This window comes from Anolis sagrei, chromosome 12 (genome assembly GCF_037176765.1).
Source record: "Anolis sagrei isolate rAnoSag1 chromosome 12, rAnoSag1.mat, whole genome shotgun sequence".
Lineage (NCBI taxonomy): Eukaryota > Metazoa > Chordata > Lepidosauria > Squamata > Dactyloidae > Anolis > Anolis sagrei.
The window spans coordinates 22,821,469-22,845,411 of record NC_090032.1 but is presented as its reverse complement, the minus strand read 5'-3'; the positions used below and the strand labels follow the sequence as shown (position 1 = coordinate 22,845,411).

At 30.8% G+C, this 23,943-nt stretch overlaps 3 protein-coding genes and 1 long non-coding RNA gene across 8 annotated transcripts in view; 3 read left to right on the top strand and 1 right to left on the bottom strand.

Annotated features, from left to right (window-relative positions):
* The window catches only part of LOC132764444 (T-lymphocyte surface antigen Ly-9-like), a 44,082-nt gene extending 32,291 nt beyond the window's left edge, over positions 1-11,791 (bottom strand). For all 5 annotated transcript variants that reach the window (XM_067472606.1, XM_067472604.1, XM_067472607.1 and 2 more), the window contains exons 1-2: positions 11,716-11,791; positions 7,062-7,291 (exon numbers count right to left, since the gene is read on the bottom strand). In XM_067472606.1, the coding sequence (XP_067328707.1) occupies positions 7,062-7,224 (163 nt within the window). In that variant the 5' untranslated portion in view covers positions 7,225-7,291; positions 11,716-11,791. The remainder of the gene's footprint in view (positions 1-7,061; positions 7,292-11,715) is intronic.
* On the top strand, positions 1,517-6,328 carry TTC24 (tetratricopeptide repeat domain 24). Its single transcript, XM_067472650.1, has 3 exons — positions 1,517-2,402; positions 5,321-5,551; positions 6,150-6,328. The coding sequence occupies exons 1-3, from the start codon at positions 1,556-1,558 to the stop codon at positions 6,326-6,328; spliced, it is 1,257 nt and encodes a 418-aa protein (XP_067328751.1). The 5' UTR covers positions 1,517-1,555.
* On the top strand, positions 6,716-7,241 carry LOC137097729 (uncharacterized). The gene is made up of 3 exons (XR_010910405.1): positions 6,716-6,841; positions 6,936-7,043; positions 7,130-7,241. It is a non-coding gene; the product is annotated as an uncharacterized lncRNA (long non-coding RNA).
* Positions 11,792-15,244: 3,453 nt separating the features above from the next.
* NAXE (NAD(P)HX epimerase) lies at positions 15,245-22,159 on the top strand. The gene is made up of 6 exons (XM_060757809.2): positions 15,245-15,498; positions 17,481-17,589; positions 17,722-17,832; positions 19,603-19,716; positions 19,850-19,997; positions 21,821-22,159. Exons 1-6 carry the CDS (start codon positions 15,260-15,262, stop codon positions 22,021-22,023), a joined length of 924 nt encoding a protein of 307 aa, XP_060613792.2. The 5' UTR covers positions 15,245-15,259; the 3' UTR covers positions 22,024-22,159.
* Positions 22,160-23,943: the final 1,784 nt, after the last annotated feature.

The window sequence follows — 23,943 nt, the reverse complement described above, 5'->3', positions numbered from 1 at the left end:
AATATGATTTGATTATTTGCACAATATGATTTATTTGCAAAATAATAGTTGAAAATATAAGTTGATTATTTGCAAAATATTGGGGAAAATATTAGGGGAAAATATGTTTTGAAAAACTGCAAAATATTGATGGAAAATGTGGTTTGAGGATTTGATTCGGCAAAGAGTCACCTTTCCTTCAGAAGCGCAACCCGAGACCCACCGGAGAGGAGAGGACGCCTACCTGGTTGCCATGGAGATGGGAAACCGATCCCCCCTGGCCATCATCCTTCCTTCCTTCCTTCTTTCCCCGGGAATTGGGAGCAAAACATGCCTTCCTCCTCCTCCTCCTTGCATTAAATATAGGTGACTTGAAATGCCAGGCAAGCTGGACCCTCTGCAAAAGGGTTGGGAATACTAAAAGGCACCGGTTTGGGAAAGGTCCCGGGAAACTTGGGAAGAGCGGCAAAGAGAGCCTGGACACATCAGAGCGTGGCTAATTCTCCAAGGGATTTAGGGAAGGATCTCTCCGGGTGAGTCCTCTATTATTGTTGTTGTTGTTGTTACTAGACTCATAAGAGTTGGAAGAGACTACAAATAATAATAATAATAAGAAGAAGAAGGCTACAATAAGGCTGCAATGATTACTATTATTATTATTATTATGGACTCATAGAGTTGGAAGAGATGACAAATAATAATAATAATAATTATTATTATTAGGCTACAATGATTACTATTACTATTATTATTATTATTATGGACTCATAGAGTTGGAAGAGATGACAAAGAATTATTATTATTATTATTACTATTATTATTATTAGGCTACAATGATTACTATTATTATTATTATTATTATTATTATTATGGACTCATAGAGTTGGAAGAGATGACAAAGAATTATTATTATTATTATTATTATTAGGCTACAATTATTACTATTACTATTATTATTATTATTATTATGGACTCAGAGTTGGAAGAGATGACAAAGAATTATTATTATTATTATTATTAGGCTACAATTATTACTATTACTATTATTATTACTATTATGGAGTTGGAAGAGATGACAAAGAATTATTATTATTATTATTATTACTATTATTATTATTAGGCTACAATTATTACTATTTCTATCATTATTAGAGTTACAGACTATAGAGTTGGAAGAGATGACAAAGAATTATTATTATTATTAGGCTACAATTATTATTATTATTATTATTATTATTATTAGAGTTACTCATAGAATTTGAAGAGATTACAAAGAATTATTACTATTATTACAATTATTAATATCCTATTCCTATACGGGCTCCGTTGCACTCTTCCTTATTATTATTATTATTATTATTATTATTACTGTTATGATTGATGTTATTAGTATCATTGAATGGCTGTGGCTCAGTGCTATGGGATGCTGGGAGTTGTGAGAGAGATTACAAATCATTTATTATTGTCATTATTATTACTATTATTAATATCCTATTCCTATACGGGCTCCGTTGCACTCTTCCTTATTATTATTATTATTATTAATTGTTATGATTGATGTTATTAGTATCATTGAATGGCTGTGGCTCAATGCTATGGGATGCTCAGAGAGATTACAAATTATTTATTATTATTATTATTATTATTATTATTATTATTACTATTATTACTATTATTAGTATCCTATTCCTATACGGGCTCCATTGAACTCTTCCTTCTCAGGCGGATGGCTTTGGAGGAAACTTCCCAGCAGAACGGCAAGGAGAAGCCGGTCCGGAAGAAGGCCCAAAACGAACGTCCGGCCGAAGGGGAGCCACCCGAGGTCGAGGTGGAGACCCTGACGGCATCCGGCCACCGAGCCTTGATGTCCGGCCACAACAGGAAGGCCTTGTCCTGCTTCAGGAAAGCGTTATCCCTTTCTTCCGACACGGGCAACCTCTCGGTCCGACGGACGTGCACCCTCAACCTCGGGGCGGCTTACGTCCAGGCCGGGAAGCCGGGTAAAGGCCTGCCCCTGCTCCTCGAGGCCCGGGCGATGACCGACGACCCTTCGGGCGACCTCTTCTTCAACATCGGGGTGGCCCAACAAGGCTTAGGCCACTTCGGTCAAGCCCTGGACGCCTTCCGGGAAGCCCAGGCCCAATACCGCCGCGTCCGAGCCCAGAGCGAGGCCGGAGCCGGGGTCAAGATGGGACAGTGCCTCGCGGCCATGGGTGACGAGACCCCCGCCGCCCGGTGTTTCCTGGAGGCTGCAAAGGCCGTCTCAATGGCCGGGGGGCCGGAGGAGGAAGTGGCCGCGGCCCTCGGAGAAGCCATCCGGCTCGTGTTGCGCAAGGAGGAGGAGGAGGAGGAGGGCGAAGTGGCGGGCGTGTTGCACGAGGGGCGGCAGCTGTGCGAGGCCATCCGGAACAAGGCCCTGCGGGGTAGGCTTGCCCTAGTTTAATATTATACTTGGATAGACTTATAATAAGTATAATAACCTAACATAATCACATAGTATAAGAACATTAAATTATACAGAAGTTTCCCATGGATATACTAATATATTATAATGAAATATGTTATTGTAATACATTATACCAATATAATAAATCTAATACTATAATATTATTAGATTTATTATTATATTGCTATAATATATTAAGATATCATATTTCAGAAGTTTCCCATGGATATATTATTATACTATTATAGTTTAGCGATATAATAATAAATCTAATAATATAATATTATAAAGAAGTATCCCGTGGGTATTATTATAATATTACTATATAATATTATATTATAGCGATATAATAATAAATTTAATAATATAATATAATATTATACAGAAGACTCCCATGAATATACTATTATAATATTATATTATATTATAATATAACATAGCAATATAATAATAAATCTAATAATATAACATACAGAAGTCTCCCATGGATATACTATTTTACCATTATAATATAATATAATATAATATTATAGCAATATAATGATAAACCTAATAATTTTATATTAAACAGAAGACTCCCATGGATATACTATTCTAATATTATTCTATAATTTTATATTATAGCAATATAATAATAAATCTAATAATATAATATTAATCTCCCATGGATATACTATTAGAATATTATATAATATTATAGTATAGTGATATAATAATAAATCTAATAATATAATATAATATTATACAGAAGTCTCCCATGGGTATACTATTAGAATATTATTATATAATATTATTTTATAGCGATATAATAATAAATCTAGTAATATTATATTAGTCTCCCATGGATGTATTATTATAATATTATTATACAATATTATATTATAGCGATTTAATAATAAACCTAAATATATTATATTATATTATATTATATTATATTATATTATATTATATTATATTATACAGAAGACTCCCATGGATATACTATTATAATATTATTATATAATATTATGTTATAGTGATATAATAATAAATCTAATAATATAATATTATACAGAAGTCTCCCTTTGGATATACTATTACAATATTATTATACAATATTATATTATAGCGATATAATAATAAATCTAATCATATAATATAATATTATACAGAAGACTCCCATGGATATACTATTAGAATATTATATAATATTATATTACAGCGATATAATAATAAATCTAATAATATAATATTAGTCTCCCATGGATATACTATTATAATATTATTATATAATATTATATTATAGCAATATAATAATAAATCTAATAATATAATATAATATTATACAGATGACTCCCATGAATATACTATTATAATATTATATTATATTATAATATAGCAATATATCAATAAATATAATAATATAATATTAGTCTCCCATGGATATACTATTATAATATTATTATATTATGTTATAGCGATATAATGATAAATCTAATAATAGAACATTATACAGAAGTCTCCCATGGACATACTATTACAATATTATTATATAATATTATATTATAGCGATATAATAATAAATCTAATAATATAATATAATATAATACAGAAGACTCCCATGGATATACTATTACAATATTATATAATATTATATTATAGTGATATTATAATAAATCTAATTATATTATATTATATAGAAGTCTACCATGGATATACTATTATAATATTATTATACAATATTATATTATAACGATATAATAATAAATCTAATAATATAATATTATATTATACAGAAGTCTCCCATGGATATACTATTATAACATTATTATATAATATTACATTATAGCGATATAATAATAAATCTAATAATATAATATTATACAGAAGTCTCCCATGGATATACTATTATATTATTATTATACAATATTATAGCGATATAATAATAAATCTAATAATATAATATTATATTATACAGAAGTCTCTCATGGATATACTATTATAATATAATATAATATTATAATATAATATAGCAATAAAATAATAAATTCAATAATATAACATTATACAGAAGTCTCCCATGGATATACTATTATAATATTATAATATAATGTTATATTATATTATAGCAATATGATAAACCTAATAATAATAATATAATACAATATAATATGGAAACCGCTCTGAGTCCCTCGTCACTGGCGGAAAAGCAGTATACAAGTGAAGTAAACAAACAAACAAACAAACAAATAAATAAATAAATAAATAAGAGGAAGGCAGGAACACCGGGCTAATCTATGTTAGGGCATGTAAAAAATCAGTTGGTGAGTGTGTTAACCGAAAAATGCAAAGCACAAAGCTGCTTGGTTGGGCTAAGCCTGGGGAGCTAGCCGAGCCTGGGAGTTTTGGGAACAGTTACATTTTTAGGTTTGAGCTGTGCAGGATCTAGAAGAGAGAACGAGCTTGAGTTCTTCTTCATGAGTTGCAGGAAAGAGATCTTCCACGTGGACACATGAAGACCATTTTGAGTCAATGCAACTGTTGACATGATTGTATATATGTTGCTTGTTCTTTATTGATCGTCTGTGTGGCATATTTTCTTTCTCCGGCAAGACTGGCAAACCGTGAATTTCGCAGGATCTAGAAGAGAGACCGAGCTTGAGTTCTTGCTTCATGAGTTGCAGGAAAGAGATCTTCCACGTGGACACATGAAGACCACTTTGAGTCAATGCAACTGTTGACATGATTGTATATATGTTGCTTGTTCTTTATTGATCGTCTGTGTGGCATATTTTCTTTCTCCGGCAAGACTGGTAAAATGTGAACTGCGCGTGAATTTCATTCCGCCGCAATCGAGAGGTCCAAACCGACCGGGTCCGATGTTGACGTGTATCTGTTGTGTTTCCCCTTTTGCAGGGAAGCTCCACCTGGAGATCGGCCTGGGCTTCTCCCAGCTGCGCATCTTCTCCTTGGCGGCCGAGAGCTTTGCGAAGGCGCTCTCCTTCCTGCAAGCGGAGGGAGATGGGGCCGGCGGAGGGGCCCGGGCCTTGGAGGCCTCCGCCCTGCAGAACCTGGGGGCCGCCCACAACGCCCTCCAGAGATACCACTCCGCCCTCGGGCTCCACCGCAAGGCTGCCGACCTCCACAGTCAGTAGGGACACCCCCCCCCCCCCCCGCGGGGAGAAATGCGGGATTGGATCACTTGCAAAATATCGGGGGGGGGGGATATTGGTGAAAAAGAGGATTATTTGCAAAATATTGGGGGGAAATATTTGCAAAATATTGGTAGAAATATTATTTGCAAAATATTGGTGGAAAATAATTATTTGCAAAATATTGGGTGAGGGAAATTATTTGAAAATATTGATAGGAAATATGATCTGGTTGTTTGCAAAATATTGGTGAGAAACATGGTCCTATCATTGGAATTGTTTGTCAAATAATTGGGGGGGATATTGGCGAGGAGGGGGAATAATTTGAAAATATTGATGGGAAATATTATTTGATTATTTGCAAAATATTGGGGGGGGGGGGGCATAGTCCCATCATTGGAATTATTTGCAAAATAATATAATTTGATGACTTGCAGTATTTTGGGGAAAATATTTGCAAAATATTGGGGGGGAATAATTATGTACAAAATATTAGGGGCGGGGGATAATTTGAAAATATTGGTGGGAAATGTGATCTAGTTGTTTGCAAAACATTGGTGGGAAAATAATGGTGTGGGAACCCCTTTGTGCAGGTGCGCTGGGGGAGCGTGGTGGTCAGGGCCAGTGCTTTGCCAACCTGGGCCAGGCGCTGTCGGCCTTGGGGGCCCACGAGGAAGCCGGGGAGGCCTACCTGCACGCCCTGCAGGCCTTCCGGGATGCAGGTGAGGGGCCTCCCGGGGGGGGGGGGATGTGGGGGGGGGTCGGGCCCTGAAAGCCCCTCCAGATGATGCCCCTCCTCTCTCCCAACCTCTCTATCTCCCCCCCCCACGAGGAGACCGGGAAGGCCTACCTGCACACCCTGCAGGCCTTCCGGGGCGCAGGTATGGGGCCTCCCTGGGGGGGGGGGAGGTATGTGGAGGGGGATCGGGCCCTAGGAGCCCCTCCGGATGATGCCCCCCCTCTCTCCCAACTTCTCTCTCTCCCCCACGAGGAGACCGGGGAGGCCTACCTGCACGCCCTGCAGGCCTTCCGGGATGCAGGTGAGGGGCCTCCCTGGAGAAGGGAGGTATGTGAGGGGGGGGGGTCCGGCCCTGAGAGCCCCTCCGGATGATGCCCCCCTCTCTCCCAACCTCTCTCTCTACCCCCCCCCCCACCTCCACTAGGCGACCTGCGTGGCCAGGTCCGCTCCTGCGAGGGTCTGGGGTCCACGCGCCTCCTCCTGGGGGACCCCCAACGAGCTACCGCTGCCTACCAACAAGCCCTAGCCCTGCTTGCCAAGACCCAGGTCAGCAGCACAAGATAACGGGGCGCAGGACACACAAGAAAGAGAGCTTCCACCACAAACATGTCTGTTGTTGTTGTCGTCGTTTACCTTTCAGGACGCTTCGGGGGCGGAGCAGGAGCGGATCGTGGGCCGGTTGACGGAGGCCCTCCAAGCCAAGCTTTCGATGACCACTCCCAATCACACCCTGCCCACTGACCCCCAAGTGAGTGATGGACCGTACCTTTGTTTCTGTGACCTTTCTGTCTTGTCTCCCACCGATTCGTGCTTTCGTTCATCTCTTCTTTCCAGCATCGCTCCCCAATGACCGCCAGCCTGGCCCGCTTAGACGCCTCATCAGCATCGCCTTCGTCGCCGCAGCGGAACAAGAAGGGCTTCCTGCCCATCGCACCCCATGCGAGCCAAGGGTCAGTTCCAGGGAAGGGTCACCTCGGAAGAGGAACCGAGCGGTCTCTGCCCAGATAAGAATAATAATAATGAACATAATATAAAATAATGATACAGATAATAATAATAATAATAATAATAATAATAATAATAATGAACAATATAAAATAATAATGATGAATATAACAGGATATTTAATATTTTTTATTTTTTATTTATATAAGATATATATACACTTATAGTTGATGTAATGAATTAAGGATGAAATATAAGAGTATTGAAAGTATTGATGTATTCTAAGAAAACCAATAAAAATATATTTGAAAAAAAAGAATAGAACAGAATAGATAGTACAACATAATAATATAATATATATCGTATGATATATTAATGTATAATCTATATATCTATAGAAATAAAAATGTAATGTTTGTTATCATTATTTTATATTCATTATTATTATTATTATATAATAATAATAATAATATATTCTCTCTCTTAAAAGGAAAATTTTAGGAATTACTATTATTATTTATAAAATACTAGATATCATTTATGTATTATTTACTTCGAAAAGAAAAATGGTAAGAAATTATTATTATAATATTATTATTAATTTATTCTCTCTTAAAAGAAAGGGGAAGAATTACTAGCATTATTATTATAACTATTATATTTATACACACAATAAATAAAAAAATATAAAGATAAGAATAATAATGAACATAATATAAAATAATGATAATGAATAGAACAGGATATTTCATATTTTTTATTTTTCACATATATATTATATTTATATAAGATATATATACACTTATAGTTGATGTAATGAATTAAGAATGAAATATAAGAGTATTGAAAGTATTGATGTATTCTAAGAAAACCAATAAAAATATATTTGAAAAAAATGAATATAACAGGATAGATAATAAAACATAATAATATAATAAATAAATATAACATAATATAACATAATAATATAATAAATAAATAAATAATATATATCGTATATTAATGTATAATCTATATATCTATAGAAATAAAAATGTAATGTTCGTTTCTGGGATTCACATAATCCAAAAACCAAATTAGAATGGCCTTTCTGCCAACACCATTATTATTATTATTATTATTATTATTATTATTATTATTATTATTATATTATAATAATAATAATAATAATAATATATTCTCTCTCTTAAAAGGAAAATGTTATGAATTACTATTGTTATTAATAAAATATTAGATATCATTTATGTATTATTTACTTCTAAAAGAAAAATGGTAAGAAATTATTATTATTATTATTATATTTATTTATTTATTTATTTGGTGCATTTGTTAACCGCCATTCTCAGCCCTTTAGGGCGACTCATGGCGGTGTACAACATACATAAAAAGGCAATTTACAAAAGGGAATTACAGAACAATATATTAACAATACAACAATTATAAAGTTACACTAAATAATCCGCTTCGTCTCATAGTGGAATCATAACCAATCTCATATTCCTTGTTCCATTCCAGTCATCTTTACCACATTGTTATAGCACTTAATTAAATGCTATATTTATTATATGAATTTATTCTCTCCTAAAAGAAAGAGAAATTGTAAGAATTACTATTGTTATTAATATCATTTACTTCCAAAAGAAAAATGGTAAGAAATTATTATTATTATATTATTAATTTATTCTCTCCTACAGGAAAAAGAAATTTTAAGAATTAATATTGTAAAATATGTAAAATAATGTAAAACACGATCCGGCTAGTAATATATATTATATTGATATAGTAATAATATAAATGTAATAGAAAATATGTAAAATAATGTAAACATGATTCGGCGAGTAATATATATTATATTGATATATTAATAAGATAAATATAATAGAAAATAACGATATAAAATAACAAAATATGTAAAATAACGTAAAACATGATCCAACTAGTAATATATATTATATTGATATATTAATAAGATAAATATAATAAAAAAATAACGATATAAAATAACAGAATATGTAAAATAATGTAAAACACAATCCGACTAGTAATGTATGATATATTAATAATATAAATATAATAGAAAATAATGATATAAAATAACAAAATATGTAAAACAATAATAATAATAACCATAAGAATATATTATATTTTTATTTTTGCTTTCAGCCATGCCCCCCCTGCTTTGCATCCGACCCGTGGGAGAAAAGCGGGAGAAAAATAAACAAACAAACAAACAAATAAACAATAGTAATGGGGATGCTGTTTCTTGGGTCTAGGTGCTCCGGGATGCCCCACTGGGCCCCACAATGGAGGGGAGCAGCCCGGAAGGATGGCGTGGGCCTGAGGCCCCACCAGTGCGGACACAGAGCCTCAGGTGAGACGATCCGCTTTGGGTTCTAGTCCGAACTTGGCAGGGGGGACCCTAAGAGGTTGAAGGGGACCTGGGAAGGTGGTGATGGTTCATGGCCCCTCCCTTCCCTCGTTTCCCTTCAGGTCAAGGGCCAAATGGGGTCCCCAACGGAGAGGCCATTCCGGCCAGAGACGAGACCCTCGGACGGAGCCCAAGGTGGGGCAGGTGAGGAGCCCTGTGGACGATGGGAAGAGGAGGGAAAGAGAGGGTCATTTGCTGCCCACAAATGGGAAAGGGGCTCCCTGAGGTCATCTAGTCCGGGCCCCAGGGAGGGGGAACCTTGCAGGCCTTTCCTGCTTTATTATATTATTAATACTATTATTCAATTATTAGCATTTGTATTTACATTATTACCATTGGTATTGCTATTATTACATTATTACTATTACATTATTATTGGCATTTATTTTATTTTATTTAAATAAAATAAAAATAAATAAATTGACATATTACATTATTATTATATTGTTACATTATACTTTATTACATAATGATACAATGATGTTATTATTACATTATTACTATTACATTATTAATACATTATTGGTACATTATTATTATTATTATTATTATTATTATTATATTGTTACATTATAATTATACTTTATTACATAATGACACAATGATGTTATTATTACATTATTACTATTACATTATTAATACATTATTGGTACATTATTATTATTATTATTATTATATTGTTACATTATAATTATACTTTATTACATAATGACACAATGATGTTATTATTACATTATTACTATTACATTATTAATACATTATTGGTACATTATTATTATTATTATATTGTTACATTATAATTATACTTTATTACATAATGACACAATGATGTTATTATTACATTATTACTATTGTTGGTATCATTACAGTATTATTATTGGTAAAACGATTGGTTCATTGCATTATTATTATTATTATTATTAATGGTATTATTATATTGTAATTATTATTTTATTATATTATTAATATTATTATTCTGTTATTAGCATTTGTATTTACATTATTATTGGTATTGCTATTATTACATTATTACTATTACATTATTATTATTACATTATTATTGGTATATTACATCATTATTATTATATTGTTACATTATAATTATACTTTATTACATAATAATACAATGATGTTATTATTACATTATTACTATTGTTGGTATCATTACATTGTAATTATTATATTATTGCTACATTATTATTAATATACATTATGACATTATTATAAAAATGTACTGATATTATTATTATTACATTATTACTATTATTGGTATCATTACGTTATTATTATTATTATCATCATTGGCATTATAATTGTTATTACTATTACATTGTTATTAGCTACATTATTATTAATATACATTGTTACATTATTATAATAATGTACTGATATTATTATAATTACATTATTACTATTATTGGTATCATTATGATATTATTATTATTATCATTGGCATTATAATTGTTATTATTATTACATTGTTATTACATTATTATTAATATACATTATTACATTATTATTATTATAATATAGTGATATTATTATTATTATTATTACATTATTACTATTATTGGTATCATTACGTTATTATTATTATTATTATCATTGGCATTATAATTGTTATTACTATTACATTGTTATTAGCTACATTATTATTAATATACATTATTACATTATTATAATAATGTACTGATATTACTATTATTACATTATAACTATTATTGGTATCATTACATTATTATTATTATTATCATTGGCATTATAATTATTATTATTACATTGTTATTAGCTACATTATTATTAATATACATTATTACATTATTATAATAATATAGTGATATTATTATTACTACATTATTATTATTGTTATTATTATTACTATTAGATTATTACATTATTATTGTTATTATTATTATTACATTGCTTTTACATTATGATTATTATTACATTGTTATTACATTATTATTACATTATTATTGTTATTGTTGTTGTTATTATTATTACATTGTTATTCCATTATTATTATTATTACTATTATTATTATTACCTGTTTTGACCCCAAGGAACTGGCGAGAGGGGCTGAGATCCGCCGTCTGCGCTGTCATGTGACCCAAAGAAAGGTCATGACCTTCTCGAGAAGGAAGGAGGCGGGCCTTGCAGTCAGCTGTCCATCAGATCGGCCTCCCTTACGGATCCTAGCCAATCCTGTTCGGATTAAAACCCGGAGCGGATCCGAGGCACCGGATGCTGGAGGACAAAAACAGGGATGCGGAATCAATAAAACCCTGTATCTTCCGGAAAAAGTTTCTAATAATTATCATCATTATGGTAGCTGAGGCTGGATGGCCATCTGTTGGGAGGGATCAAGTGGTGATCCTCCTGCCTGGCAGGATGAATGCATTGGACTGGATGGTCTCTAATGGGCTCCCACCTCTAAATATATGTAAAATAATAAAATAAAACAACAGTAATCCAAATATAATAATATATAACAATAATATAAAAATATATATTTTATAGTATTTTATATAACATATAATATATTTTATAATAATATAAAATATGAATTTTGATCTAAAATAAAGTGCCTCCAGTGGTCCAACCCCTGTGCCGGCAAGACTGAAGACCGACAGGTTGGAGGTTCGAATCTGGGGAGAGTGCGGATGAGCTCCCTCTGTCAGCTCCAGCTTCCCATGCAAAGGGGACGTGAGAGAAGCCTCCCACAAGGATGGGAAAAACATCAAAACATCCGGGCAATATCCTTGCAGACGGCCAATTCTCTCACACCAGAAGCAACTTGGCAGTTTCTCAAGTCGCTCTTGACATGAACATATATACATATACACTAGCCGTCCCCTGCCACGCGTTGCTGTGGCCCAGTCTGTATATATGTGTTTTGTGTGTGTATATATTTGTGCATATATGTGTGTTTGTGTATATATATATATATTTGTGTATAAATGTATGTGGGGGGTGTATATATGTGTGTGTGTATATATGTGTGTGTGTATATATGTATGCGTGTATTTGTGTGTTTATATGTGTACATGCATATTGTGTATATGTATATGTCTGTGCATGTGTATGTATGTATATGTGTGTGTATATATTTGTGTATTTGTGTGTTTATGTTTGTACATGCATATTGTGTATATGTGTGTACTTGTCTATATGCATGTTTGTGTGTATGTATGTGTATATGTCTGTGCATGTGTATGTATGTATATATAGAAGTGTGTATATATTTGCATGTTTATATGTGTACATGCATATTGTGTATATGTGTGTGCTTTTCTATATGTATATGTGTGTGTGTGTATGAATGTGTGCATGTGTATATGTATATGAGTGTGTGTATATATATATATATATTGTGTGTTTTGGGTTTTTTTTAAGTCTGTTCCACTGGGGTTGTGTGTGTGTGTGTGTGTTGGAAACCCTATTACCAATTAAGCGCCAAAAGACCAGAGTTGGGAACTGGTCTCCAGAATCTCACCTGGCCACTGGGATGTCCTGGAGGGCCAACAAGCTGAGGGTCAGTCCAGACAGGACAGAGGTCCTCCTGGTCAATTGGGAGGCCGATCGGGGGCCTCGGGTGACAGCCTGTGCTGGACGGAAGGGGTCCCCCTCCGCGGCCTGGGCTCCTCCGGGACTCAGCAGTGGACATCCATGCTCAGGTGTGGTCGGTGACCAGGAGGGCCTTCTCTGCCCAGTTCAAACTGGTGTGCCAGCTGCAACCGTGCCTCGCAAAGCCTGACTTGACCATGATGGTCCACACCTTGGTTACATCCAGATTGGATTACTGCAATGCACTCGACGTGGGGCGGCCCTTGAAGACGGCCTGCAAACGATATAGTAATAAAATATAATATAAAATATAGAATAATATGGAAACAGGCGACTCAACCTGACTCTGTTGACGGCTGTAAATCATTCATTTTAATGCATTTTAGTGGATTAGATTTTTATTTTGCTGTAAGCATGATTGATTTAGATCTACGACATCTATTTAATTATTTACTTTTTTGGCAAGTGACTGTACGTTTGTATTGATGTGTTTGTTTACTGTTTTGATTTAGCTTGTTTTGCTTCTCTTGTTTATTATGGCATTGAATGTTTGCCATCCTTTGTTGGAAACTGCCCTGAGTTTCCCTGGGTAACATATAAAGTTTTACTATTATTATTATTATTATTATTATTATTATTATTATATTAATATAAAATAATATTGATATTTATTGATTGATTGATTACGTATCAAAAGGATTGCATAAATCAATATAAAATTTTCACATAATATAAAATACTAAATTTATTTAAAATAAGAATATAGAATAGTAAATATAACAATATTATTATATTAATAATAATCATATTATTATAAGATATAATATTATATTAACATAAAATATATAATATAAATTAAATGATATAAAATAATAACATAGAATAGGAAATATTATAATAATATAATATAGAATAAAACAGAATAAAATTAATATAGTAAAATATAATAAAATAAAATTAATACAAATTATATAAAATCAGGTAAAAGATAATATAAATATAAAATAAGAGTAATATAAACATATATTGTAATAATAAAATGGTATAAAATAAAATAATATAATATAGAATAAAGCAGAATAAAATTAATATAATATAATGAAATATAATAAAACAAAATAAATATAAAATAATATGATAAAATAATAAGATAAAATAAACTACAATTAATTTAATAAAATAAAATAATAAAATGATATAAAAGATAATATAAAATAAGAGTAATATAAATATATTGTAATAATAAAATGGTATAAAATAGAAAAAAGCAGAATACAATTAATATAAAATAGTGAAACATAATATAATAAAATAATAAAATAATATAAAATGGATAATATAAAGAGTAATATAAACATAATAATAAAACGGTATAACAGAATAAAACAAAATAAAATTAATAAAATTATATAATATAATGGAACATAATTTAATAAATATAAAATAATATAATAATATAAAATGCAATTAATATAATAAAATAAAATATAGAATGATATAAAAGATAATAATATAAACATAATATATTGTATTCATAAAATGGTATAAATTAGAATAAAACAGAATAAAATTATTGAAACATAATAAAATTAATATAAAATAATATAATAATATAAAATGACGTAAAATACTTATGTAAAATAATATAGAATAATAAAACATAGGAAATGTGACAGTATAAAGTATAATAACATTAATTAGTCTTAATGACCTGGGATAATAGTTGTAATACTAGAATGGAGGTTTTTAAACTGAGGCGGGTTGGCTTCCTTCTGGTTGCAGGAGTTCCTTTTTCCTTTTCCTGAGCGCCCTGGGAGTTGTAGTCCCGCGAGGCCTCCCTCCCGCTGTGCGCAAAGCGGGCCGGCGCCTGCCGCAGACTACACCTCCCAGGATGCTTTGGGAGGCGCCTGTGTGTGGCCTACGCCTCGTTCTAGTTTGCGCATGCGTTCCTCCGTGGGGAAGGCGGAAAGACTACATCTCCCAGGATGCCTTGGGTGTGGACGAAGCCTCGCTCCTGCTTGCGCATGCGCCCCTCCGAGGGAAGTCCGGAAGGCGGAAGCAAAGAGGAGGATCCCCGGATGTGGTTGGGCGGCGGGGCGCGGCTGCTGGGCCTGGGCCTCCTCCTCGCCCACAGGGGGCCTGGCTGGGCGCAGCGCTGCTCCGGAAAGAGGGGCCCCTGGGCCAAGACACTTCCGGCACCCTCCTGCCGGGCCGCTCCCGCCGCCGCCACCGTCTCCTCTATGGCCGGGCCCAAGTTGCTCGGGTGAGCGAGCGAGGGAGAGGGCACTGCGCATGCGCAGACTAGGCAGGCAGGCCTAGCATCAATCTCCTGCTTTTTACTGATTTGTCGTTCGTTTAGATTATTATTCGTTTTATTTATTTTATGACTCATTATAACTATATTTATTTTATATTATTTACTTTATTGTTCATGATAGATTATTAATTTTCTATTATTTCTAATATTTTCTATATTTCATATTATTTATTTATTTTATTATTCACTGTAGATTATTTATTTTACATTATTTATTAAATTATTAATTACAGATTATTTTATATTATTTATTTTATTTGTATTAATTTTATTGTTTGTTTTATATTATTTATTTCATTATTAATTTCTATTATTTCTAATATTTTCTATATTTATTTCATTTTATTTATTATTCATTGTAGGTGATTATTTTACATTATTTATTTTATTATTCGTTATAGATTATTATTTATTTTATATTATTTATTTGTATTAATTTTATTGTTCATTATAATTACCGGTATTTGTCTTATATTATTTATTTCATGATTCACTATAAAATATTATATTTACTTCATGTTATTTATTTTATTATTTATTATTTTACATTATTTATTTATTTTCATTAAAGACTATTTTATATTATTTATTTTATTTATATTAATTTTATTGTTCATTATAATTATTCATTTTATATTATGTATTTCATTATTCAGTGTAGAATATTATATTTACTTCATATTAATTTATTACTCATCATAGATTATTTTATATTATTTATTTTATTTTTCATTCTAATTATTTTTTATATTATTTATTTCATTATTCAGTGTAGAATATTGTATTTATTCCATATTATTTATTTCTTTTATTATTCATTATAGATTATTTTATATTGTTTCATTTGTATTAATTTTATTGTTCATTATAATTATTTGTTTTATATCATTTATTTTATTCATGATAGATTATTAATTTTATATTATTTCTAATATTTTCTATCTATTTCATATTATTTATGTTATTATTCATTGTAGATTATTTATTTTATATTATTTAATTATTAATTGCAGTTTGTATATTATTTATTTAATTTGTATTGCTTTTATTGTTTTATATTATTTATTTCATTATTCACCGTAGAATATATTTATTTCATATTATTTATTTTATCTTAAAAATTACTTTTTATTTCACATTATTTATTATTCATTACTTTATATTACTTATTTTATTTATATTAATTTTATTGTTCATTATAATTATTGTTTTATATTATTTATTTCATTATTCATTGTTATTTCATATCATTTATTTTATTATTAGTTAAAGATTACTATTTATTTTACATTATTTATTTATTATTATTATTAATTATAATTATATTTATTTTATATTTTTGAATCATTATAGACTATATATTATTTAATTATTATTTTATATTATTGTTCATGATACATTAATTTTGTATTATTTATTCTATTATTCACTGTAGATTATTATATTTATTCCATATTATTTATTTATTTAGTTATTAATTACAGATTACTATTTATTTTACATTTATTTATTTTGTTATCCATTGTAGATTACGTATATTTTATTATTCATTGTAGATTATTATTATTTTTATATCATTTATTTATTTTATTTTCATTATAGATTATATATTATTTATTTGCATTGTTCAGTGTAGATTATATTTATTTTATAATTTCTTATAGATTATTACTTATTATTCATTATAGATTATTAATTTTGTTATTTATTTTATTCTTTATAGATTATTATTTTATATTATTTATTTCATTTTTATTAATAACTCATTGCTGTGTCTTTTTATTTTAATGTAAATTATATCCTCTATTTCTCGAAATGCTTGGGCACGACTGGAGGTAATGTGGGGGGGAAACCTTTACCTTTACGTTGTGATTATTTCCGAGGATGCTGACGGTTGTGTTGTTGTTGTTGTTGTTGTTGGACGGCAGGCAGAAGGAGGCGCAGGCGCTGGACCAGGAGCTCTTTGAGTCCTACAAGTTCAGCGTGGACCAGTTGATGGAGCTGGCCGGACTCAGCTGCGCCACCGCCATCGCCATGGTCAGGCTGGAGGGGGGGGGCTACCTGCGGAACTCCCTGCTGCAGGAAAGGAGGGAGGGAGGAAGGAAGGGGCGGTCCTTATATGACCTCCATGCCCACTGAGCCCCTTTCCTTTCCTCCCCTTCCTTGCAGGCCTACCCGGTGGGCTCCTTTGCGTCCAGCCCTCCGGCCGTTCTGGTCGTCTGCGGCCCCGGAAACAACGGAGGAGACGGGCTGGTCTGCGCACGACACCTCAAGATGTTTGTGAGTCCCCCTTATTAGTACTATTACTATTATCATCAATATTATCATTATTATGATCATTATCACTATTATTTATCATTATTACTATTATTATTATGATAATTATTTTTACTATTATTTTATTTTAAATTATCATTATTATTATTTTTGCGATTATTTATCATTATTACAATTATTATTACAATTATTTTAGTATTATTTTAATATCATTATTGTAGTCATTATTATTTTTATGTATTGTTTTTATTACAATCATTATCACTATTATTTTTGCTATTATTTATAATTACTACAATTATTACTATTATTATGATCATTATATTTACTGTTATTTTAGGATTATTTTAATATCATTATTGTAGTCATTATTTTTATGTATTATTACATTCATTACTTATTTTTGCTATTATTAATACAGTTATTACTATTATCGTTATGATCATTATTTTTACTATTATTTTAATATCATTGCAGTCATTATTTTGTTTTATCTTTATTATGTTCATTATCACTATTATTTTTCCTCTTATTTATCATTATTACAATTATTATTACTATTATCATTACAATTATTATTTTTATTATTATTTTTATTTAATATCATTATTGCAGTCATTATTATTTTTGTGTACTATTATTATTACGATCATTATCACTATTATTATTTTTGCTCTTATTTATCATTATTACAATTATTACTATTATCATTACAATTATTATATTTACTATTATTTTAACTTAATATCATTACTGCAGTCATTATTATTTCTATATATTATTATTACGATCATTATCACTATTATTATTTTTGCTCTTATTTATCATTATTACAATTATTATTACTATTAAGATCATTATTTTAGTATTATTTTAATATCATTATTGTAGTCATTATTATTTTTATGTATTATCATTATTACGTTCATTATCACTACAATCATTATCACTATTATTTTTTGCTATTATTTATAATTATTACTATTATCGTTACGATCATTATATTTACTATTATTTTAGGATTATTTTAATATCATTATTGCAGTCATTATTTTTATGTATTACCTTTATTACATTCATTATCACTATTTTTGCTCTTATTTATCGTTAAGATCATTGTTTTTACTATTATTTTAGTATTATTTTTATATCATTAATGTAGTCATTATTTTTATGTATTATCATTATGTTCATTATCACTATTATTTTTGCTCCTATTTATAATTATTACTATTATTTTTGCTCTTATTTATAATTCATTATATTTACTATTATATTTACTATTATGTTTACTATTATTTAGTATTATTTTATTTTAGTATTTATTTATTTATTTTAGTATTTATTTATTTATTTTATTTAGTATTTATTATTTTAGTATTATTTTATTTTAGTATTATTTTAGTATTATTTTAATGGCATTATTGCAGTCATTATTTTTATGTATTGTCTTTATTACGATCATTATCACTATTATTTTTGCTATTTATTATTAGTTATTACTATTATCGTTACAATCATTATTTTTAGTGTTATTTTAATATCACTGCCTCAGGAAGTGAAGTGAGTCAAGGTACTGCAAGTCCCATCATCCATGGTCCACCCTCCTCCCAAAGGGTTATGGGGGAGGCAGTGGGCGGGATCATGCAAATTCCACACCCATGGGGAGAGAGGAAGGAACACTGGGATGTTTCTGGTAGGAAATGCTGGGCCACGGTGGGGTCCTTATATTATTATTGTTATTGTTGTTGTTGTTGTTGTCTCGCTTTGCAGGGCTATGAGCCGACGGTGCATTACCCGAAGCGTCCCTCCAAGGCCCTTTTCGAAGGGCTGGTCACTCAGTGCCAGAAGATGGACATCCCCTTCCTGCCCGAGTTCCCCCCCGAGGTGAGGAAGGAAGGCGGCCGGCTGGCCCTCTGCTGGGGGGGATCGAATGGAGCAGAGGGGAAGGGGTTGGGTTGGGTTGGGATTTGGGGGACCCCCTATCTGTCTCCCTCTCCCTCTCTCTCTCCCTTTGCAGGCGGGGCTCATAGACGAGCTGTACGGGCTGGTGGTGGACGCCATCTTTGGCTTCAGCTTCCAGGGGGCCGTCCGAGAGCCCTTTGCGGGCATCCTCGGCGTCCTGGAGAAGGTCACCCTCCCCATCGCCAGCATCGACATCCCCTCCGGTCAGCCCGTCTCCTGTGTCATTCGCATACGGGTCACGCACAGTAGGCGCTCGGTCAACCCGAGGCCCCCCTTGGGTGGGGAGGGGCAGGAATAATAATAACAGTAGTAGTAGTAGTACTAGTAATAATAAGGACACTCAGTGAACCTAGGGTGCCCAATGGGATTGGGAGAGGGAGGCTTAATAGTAATAGTAGTAGTAATAATAATAATAATAATAATGGGTTTACTAAGGGTCTATTATGTTATTATTTTGGGTTTACTATAGTATATCCATGGGAGTGTTCTGTATGATATTATCATCATTATTATTATTATTATTATTATTATTATTATTATGCATTTACTAAGGGTCTATTATATTATTATCATTATTATGGGTTTACTAAAGATTTATTACTTTATTATTATTACTATTATTATTATGGGTTTACTGAGGGTATTATTATTATTGAGTCTACAGTCTTCCATTCCCAATGGTAGCCATATATTATTATTATTATTATTATTATGTATTTACTAAGGGTCTGTTATATTATCATTATTATGGGTTTACTAAAGATTACTTTATTATTATTTTGGGTTTACTAAGGAGATTATTATTATTATTATTATTACTACTACTACTACTACTACTACTATTATTGAGTCTACAGTCTTCCAATCCCAAAGAGGGACACAGGTGCACTCAGCTTTTGTAATAATAATAATAATAATAATAATAATATAGAAGCTGAGTGAACCTATGGCCCCCATTGGGATTGGAATAATAATAATAATAATAATAATAATAATAATAATAATAATATAGACCCTTAGTAAACACATGGTTCCCATTGGGATTGGGAGATAGCAGATTAATAATAATAATAATAATAACAACAATAATAATGTAGACTCAATTATAGTTATACTTGTAACTCCATAATAGTAATAATGACAATAATAATAACAATGCTAATAATAGTGCTTTGCAGGCTGGGACCTGGAGAAAGAGCATCCAGCCAGACCTCATCTTGCTGATTACAATAATAATAATAATATTAGTAATTGGGCTTGAGAGATGCAGGAATAATAATAATAATGCAGGCAATAATAATAATAATTTCTTAATATACCCATGGTTCCCATTGGCATTGAAAAGATAGCAGAACAACAACAATAATGTAGATGAAATTATAGTTATAATGTAAACTCCATAATAATAATAATAATAATAATAATAGTAATGTAGACCCAATTATAGTTATAATGTAAACTCCATAATAATAATAATAATAATAATAATAATAATAGTAATAGTAATAATAATAATAATAATAATAATAATGTGGACTCAATTATAGTTATAATGTAAACTCCATAACAATAATAAAAATGACAATAATAGCAATACTAATAATACTAATTTATCCTGTGGTTTGCAGGCAGGAACATGGAGAAAGGGCCTCCGGAGGTCATTCAGCCAGACCTCCTCATCTCTATGACTACAATAATACTAGTAATAATAATTCAATATTATAATTATAATTATATATTTAATTACATGTAATATTACTAATAATATTACAATATAATTGTATAGTGCAATATAGTAATATATACTGATATTGTACTATGCTAATAATATAATATATTGTATGAAAATATATTTTGTAAGCCGCTCTGAGTCCCCTTCGGGGTGAGAAGGGTGGCATATAAGCGCTGTAAATAAATAAATAAATAAATAAATAAATAAATAATAACAATAATAATAATAATGTAGACTGTCATTGGGAGATGCAGGACTCATACCAGTACTAACGATGCGCCCTGTGTTTTTCAGGCTGGGACGTGGAGAAGGGGCACCCGGAGGGCATCCAGCCGGACCTCCTGATCTCGCTGACGGCCCCCAAGATGGCGGCCAAGCACTTTGGGGGCCGCTACCACTTCCTGGGGGGCCGCTTTGTGCCCAAGGCCCTGGAGGAGAAGTACGGCCTCCGACTGCCCCCCTACCCGGAGACCGACTGCGTCCTGCGCCTTTCCTGAGGGGCGGGGGGGGGGGGGGCAGGGGACACCTCGACCTCCCCGCAGATGGGTCACAAGATTGGTTTCTCCAGGTTTGGTCTTCACAATGTCCCAAAGAGATGGAAACTCAGGTGCTCAATAAAAGAGATTTTGCAATTATTTGGTTTCCATGGAGCGTTCCTCCTTATTGCCGGACCACGGGAGAATAGTATATATTATGTCCTGAGGGGCACCAGAGGCCATCTAGACCTCCCCACGGGTGACTCTTCCCTTGGACCCGGTTCTCAAAACAGACCCCCAATACAAGACGTATCGCAGGCATTTAGTTCCCGATCGAACTCATCCATTCCCAGTCGCACTATTATTGCGCCAGTCAATGAACCATACCTGCTTTTGCGACTTACACAACATAAGAGAAATATCACAGTCAATCTCGTGTATAGATTGCCTCTCAATAATAATAATAATAGAAAAATAATTAATAAATAATTAAACTATTAATAAATAATAATTAAATAATTATCATTAATTATTAATTATATCAAGAACAATGGGAAAAATAATAATTAATAATTAAATTATAAATAAACAATACATTATTAATATTAATTATTAATTGAATTATTTTATTTCCCACCACTTCTCTCTCATAGGCTCCCTTTTCAATAATGAAATTAATCATGCATTGTTTAATCACCTGCCACCTTCATGTTTAGTAACTAAATAATAAATATGACTAATACTATTAAGATACTTCTTATCGCAGCATTTTGAATAAGGTATATTCAACCTGAATCTATAATATAATATAATGTATTAATATAATGTATATACATGTATTATTTATAATATTATAATGTAATGCAATATAATACTACTACTAATAATAATAATATATTATATATTTATATTACATGTAATATTACTACTAATAATTATAATTATATATTTTATATTATATGTAATATTACTAATAATATTACAATATAATGGTATAGTATATAATGGTATATAATGATATAAAAATATATAATGCTGATATTGTACTATGCTATTAATATAATACATTGTATATACATATATTTATAATATTATAACATAATACACTACTAATAATAACATAATTATATATTTTATGTTACATGTAATATTACAAATAATATTACAATATAATGGTATAGTACAATATAGTAATATTTAATACTGATATTGTTCTATGCTAATAATATATTTATAATATAGTTTATTACAATATAATACTAATAATAACATGATATTATAATTATATATTTTATATTACAATATAATGGTATATAGTACAATATAATAATATTTAATACTGATATTTTACTATGCTAATAATATAATATATTGTATGTATATATACCTTGTAAGCCTCTCTGAGTTCCCTTTGGAATGAGAAGGGTGGCATACAAATATCGTAAATAAATAATAAGATAATAAATGTTATTGATTACCCACCGCTTCCATCCATGTGGCCCCTATATTCCTTTTAATAATACTAATAATATATTAATTGTATCTATGATACTAATAATATATTAATATACAATATATTAATGTTATGATTAATAATGTTTAATTGTATCTATGATACTAATAATATATTGATTAACATACAATATATTAATGTTATTAATTATTAATAATAATAATGAATTGTATCTGACTGGTTGTCCTGACATGACAAATAAATTAATTAAATAAATAAATAAATAAATAAATTGTATCTATGATACTAATAATATATTAATATACAATATATTAATGTTATTATTATTAATAATGCATTAATTGTATCTGACTGGTTGTCCTGACACGACAAATAAATAAATAAAATAAATTGTATCTCTGATACTAATAATATATTGATTAACATACAATATATTATTAATTATTAATAATATATTAATTGTATCT

Bases quoted from the DNA above. Each gene is read 5' to 3' on its own strand.
- TTC24 (XM_067472650.1), top strand. From the start codon at position 1,556: ATGGCTGTGGCTCAATGCTATGGGATGCTCAGAGAGATTACAAATTAT. The intron at 2,403-5,320 runs GTAGGCTTGCCC...CCCCTTTTGCAG, and splicing joins CCGGAACAAGGCCCTGCGGG to GGAAGCTCCACCTGGAGATC. The intron at 5,552-6,149 runs GTCAGTAGGGAC...CCCTTTGTGCAG, and splicing joins CAAGGCTGCCGACCTCCACA to GTGCGCTGGGGGAGCGTGGT.
- NAXE (XM_060757809.2), top strand. From the start codon at position 15,260: ATGCGCCCCTCCGAGGGAAGTCCGGAAGGCGGAAGCAAAGAGGAGGAT. The intron at 15,499-17,480 runs GTGAGCGAGCGA...GTTGGACGGCAG, and splicing joins GCCGGGCCCAAGTTGCTCGG to GCAGAAGGAGGCGCAGGCGC. The intron at 19,998-21,820 runs GTCAGCCCGTCT...TGTGTTTTTCAG, and splicing joins CAGCATCGACATCCCCTCCG to GCTGGGACGTGGAGAAGGGG.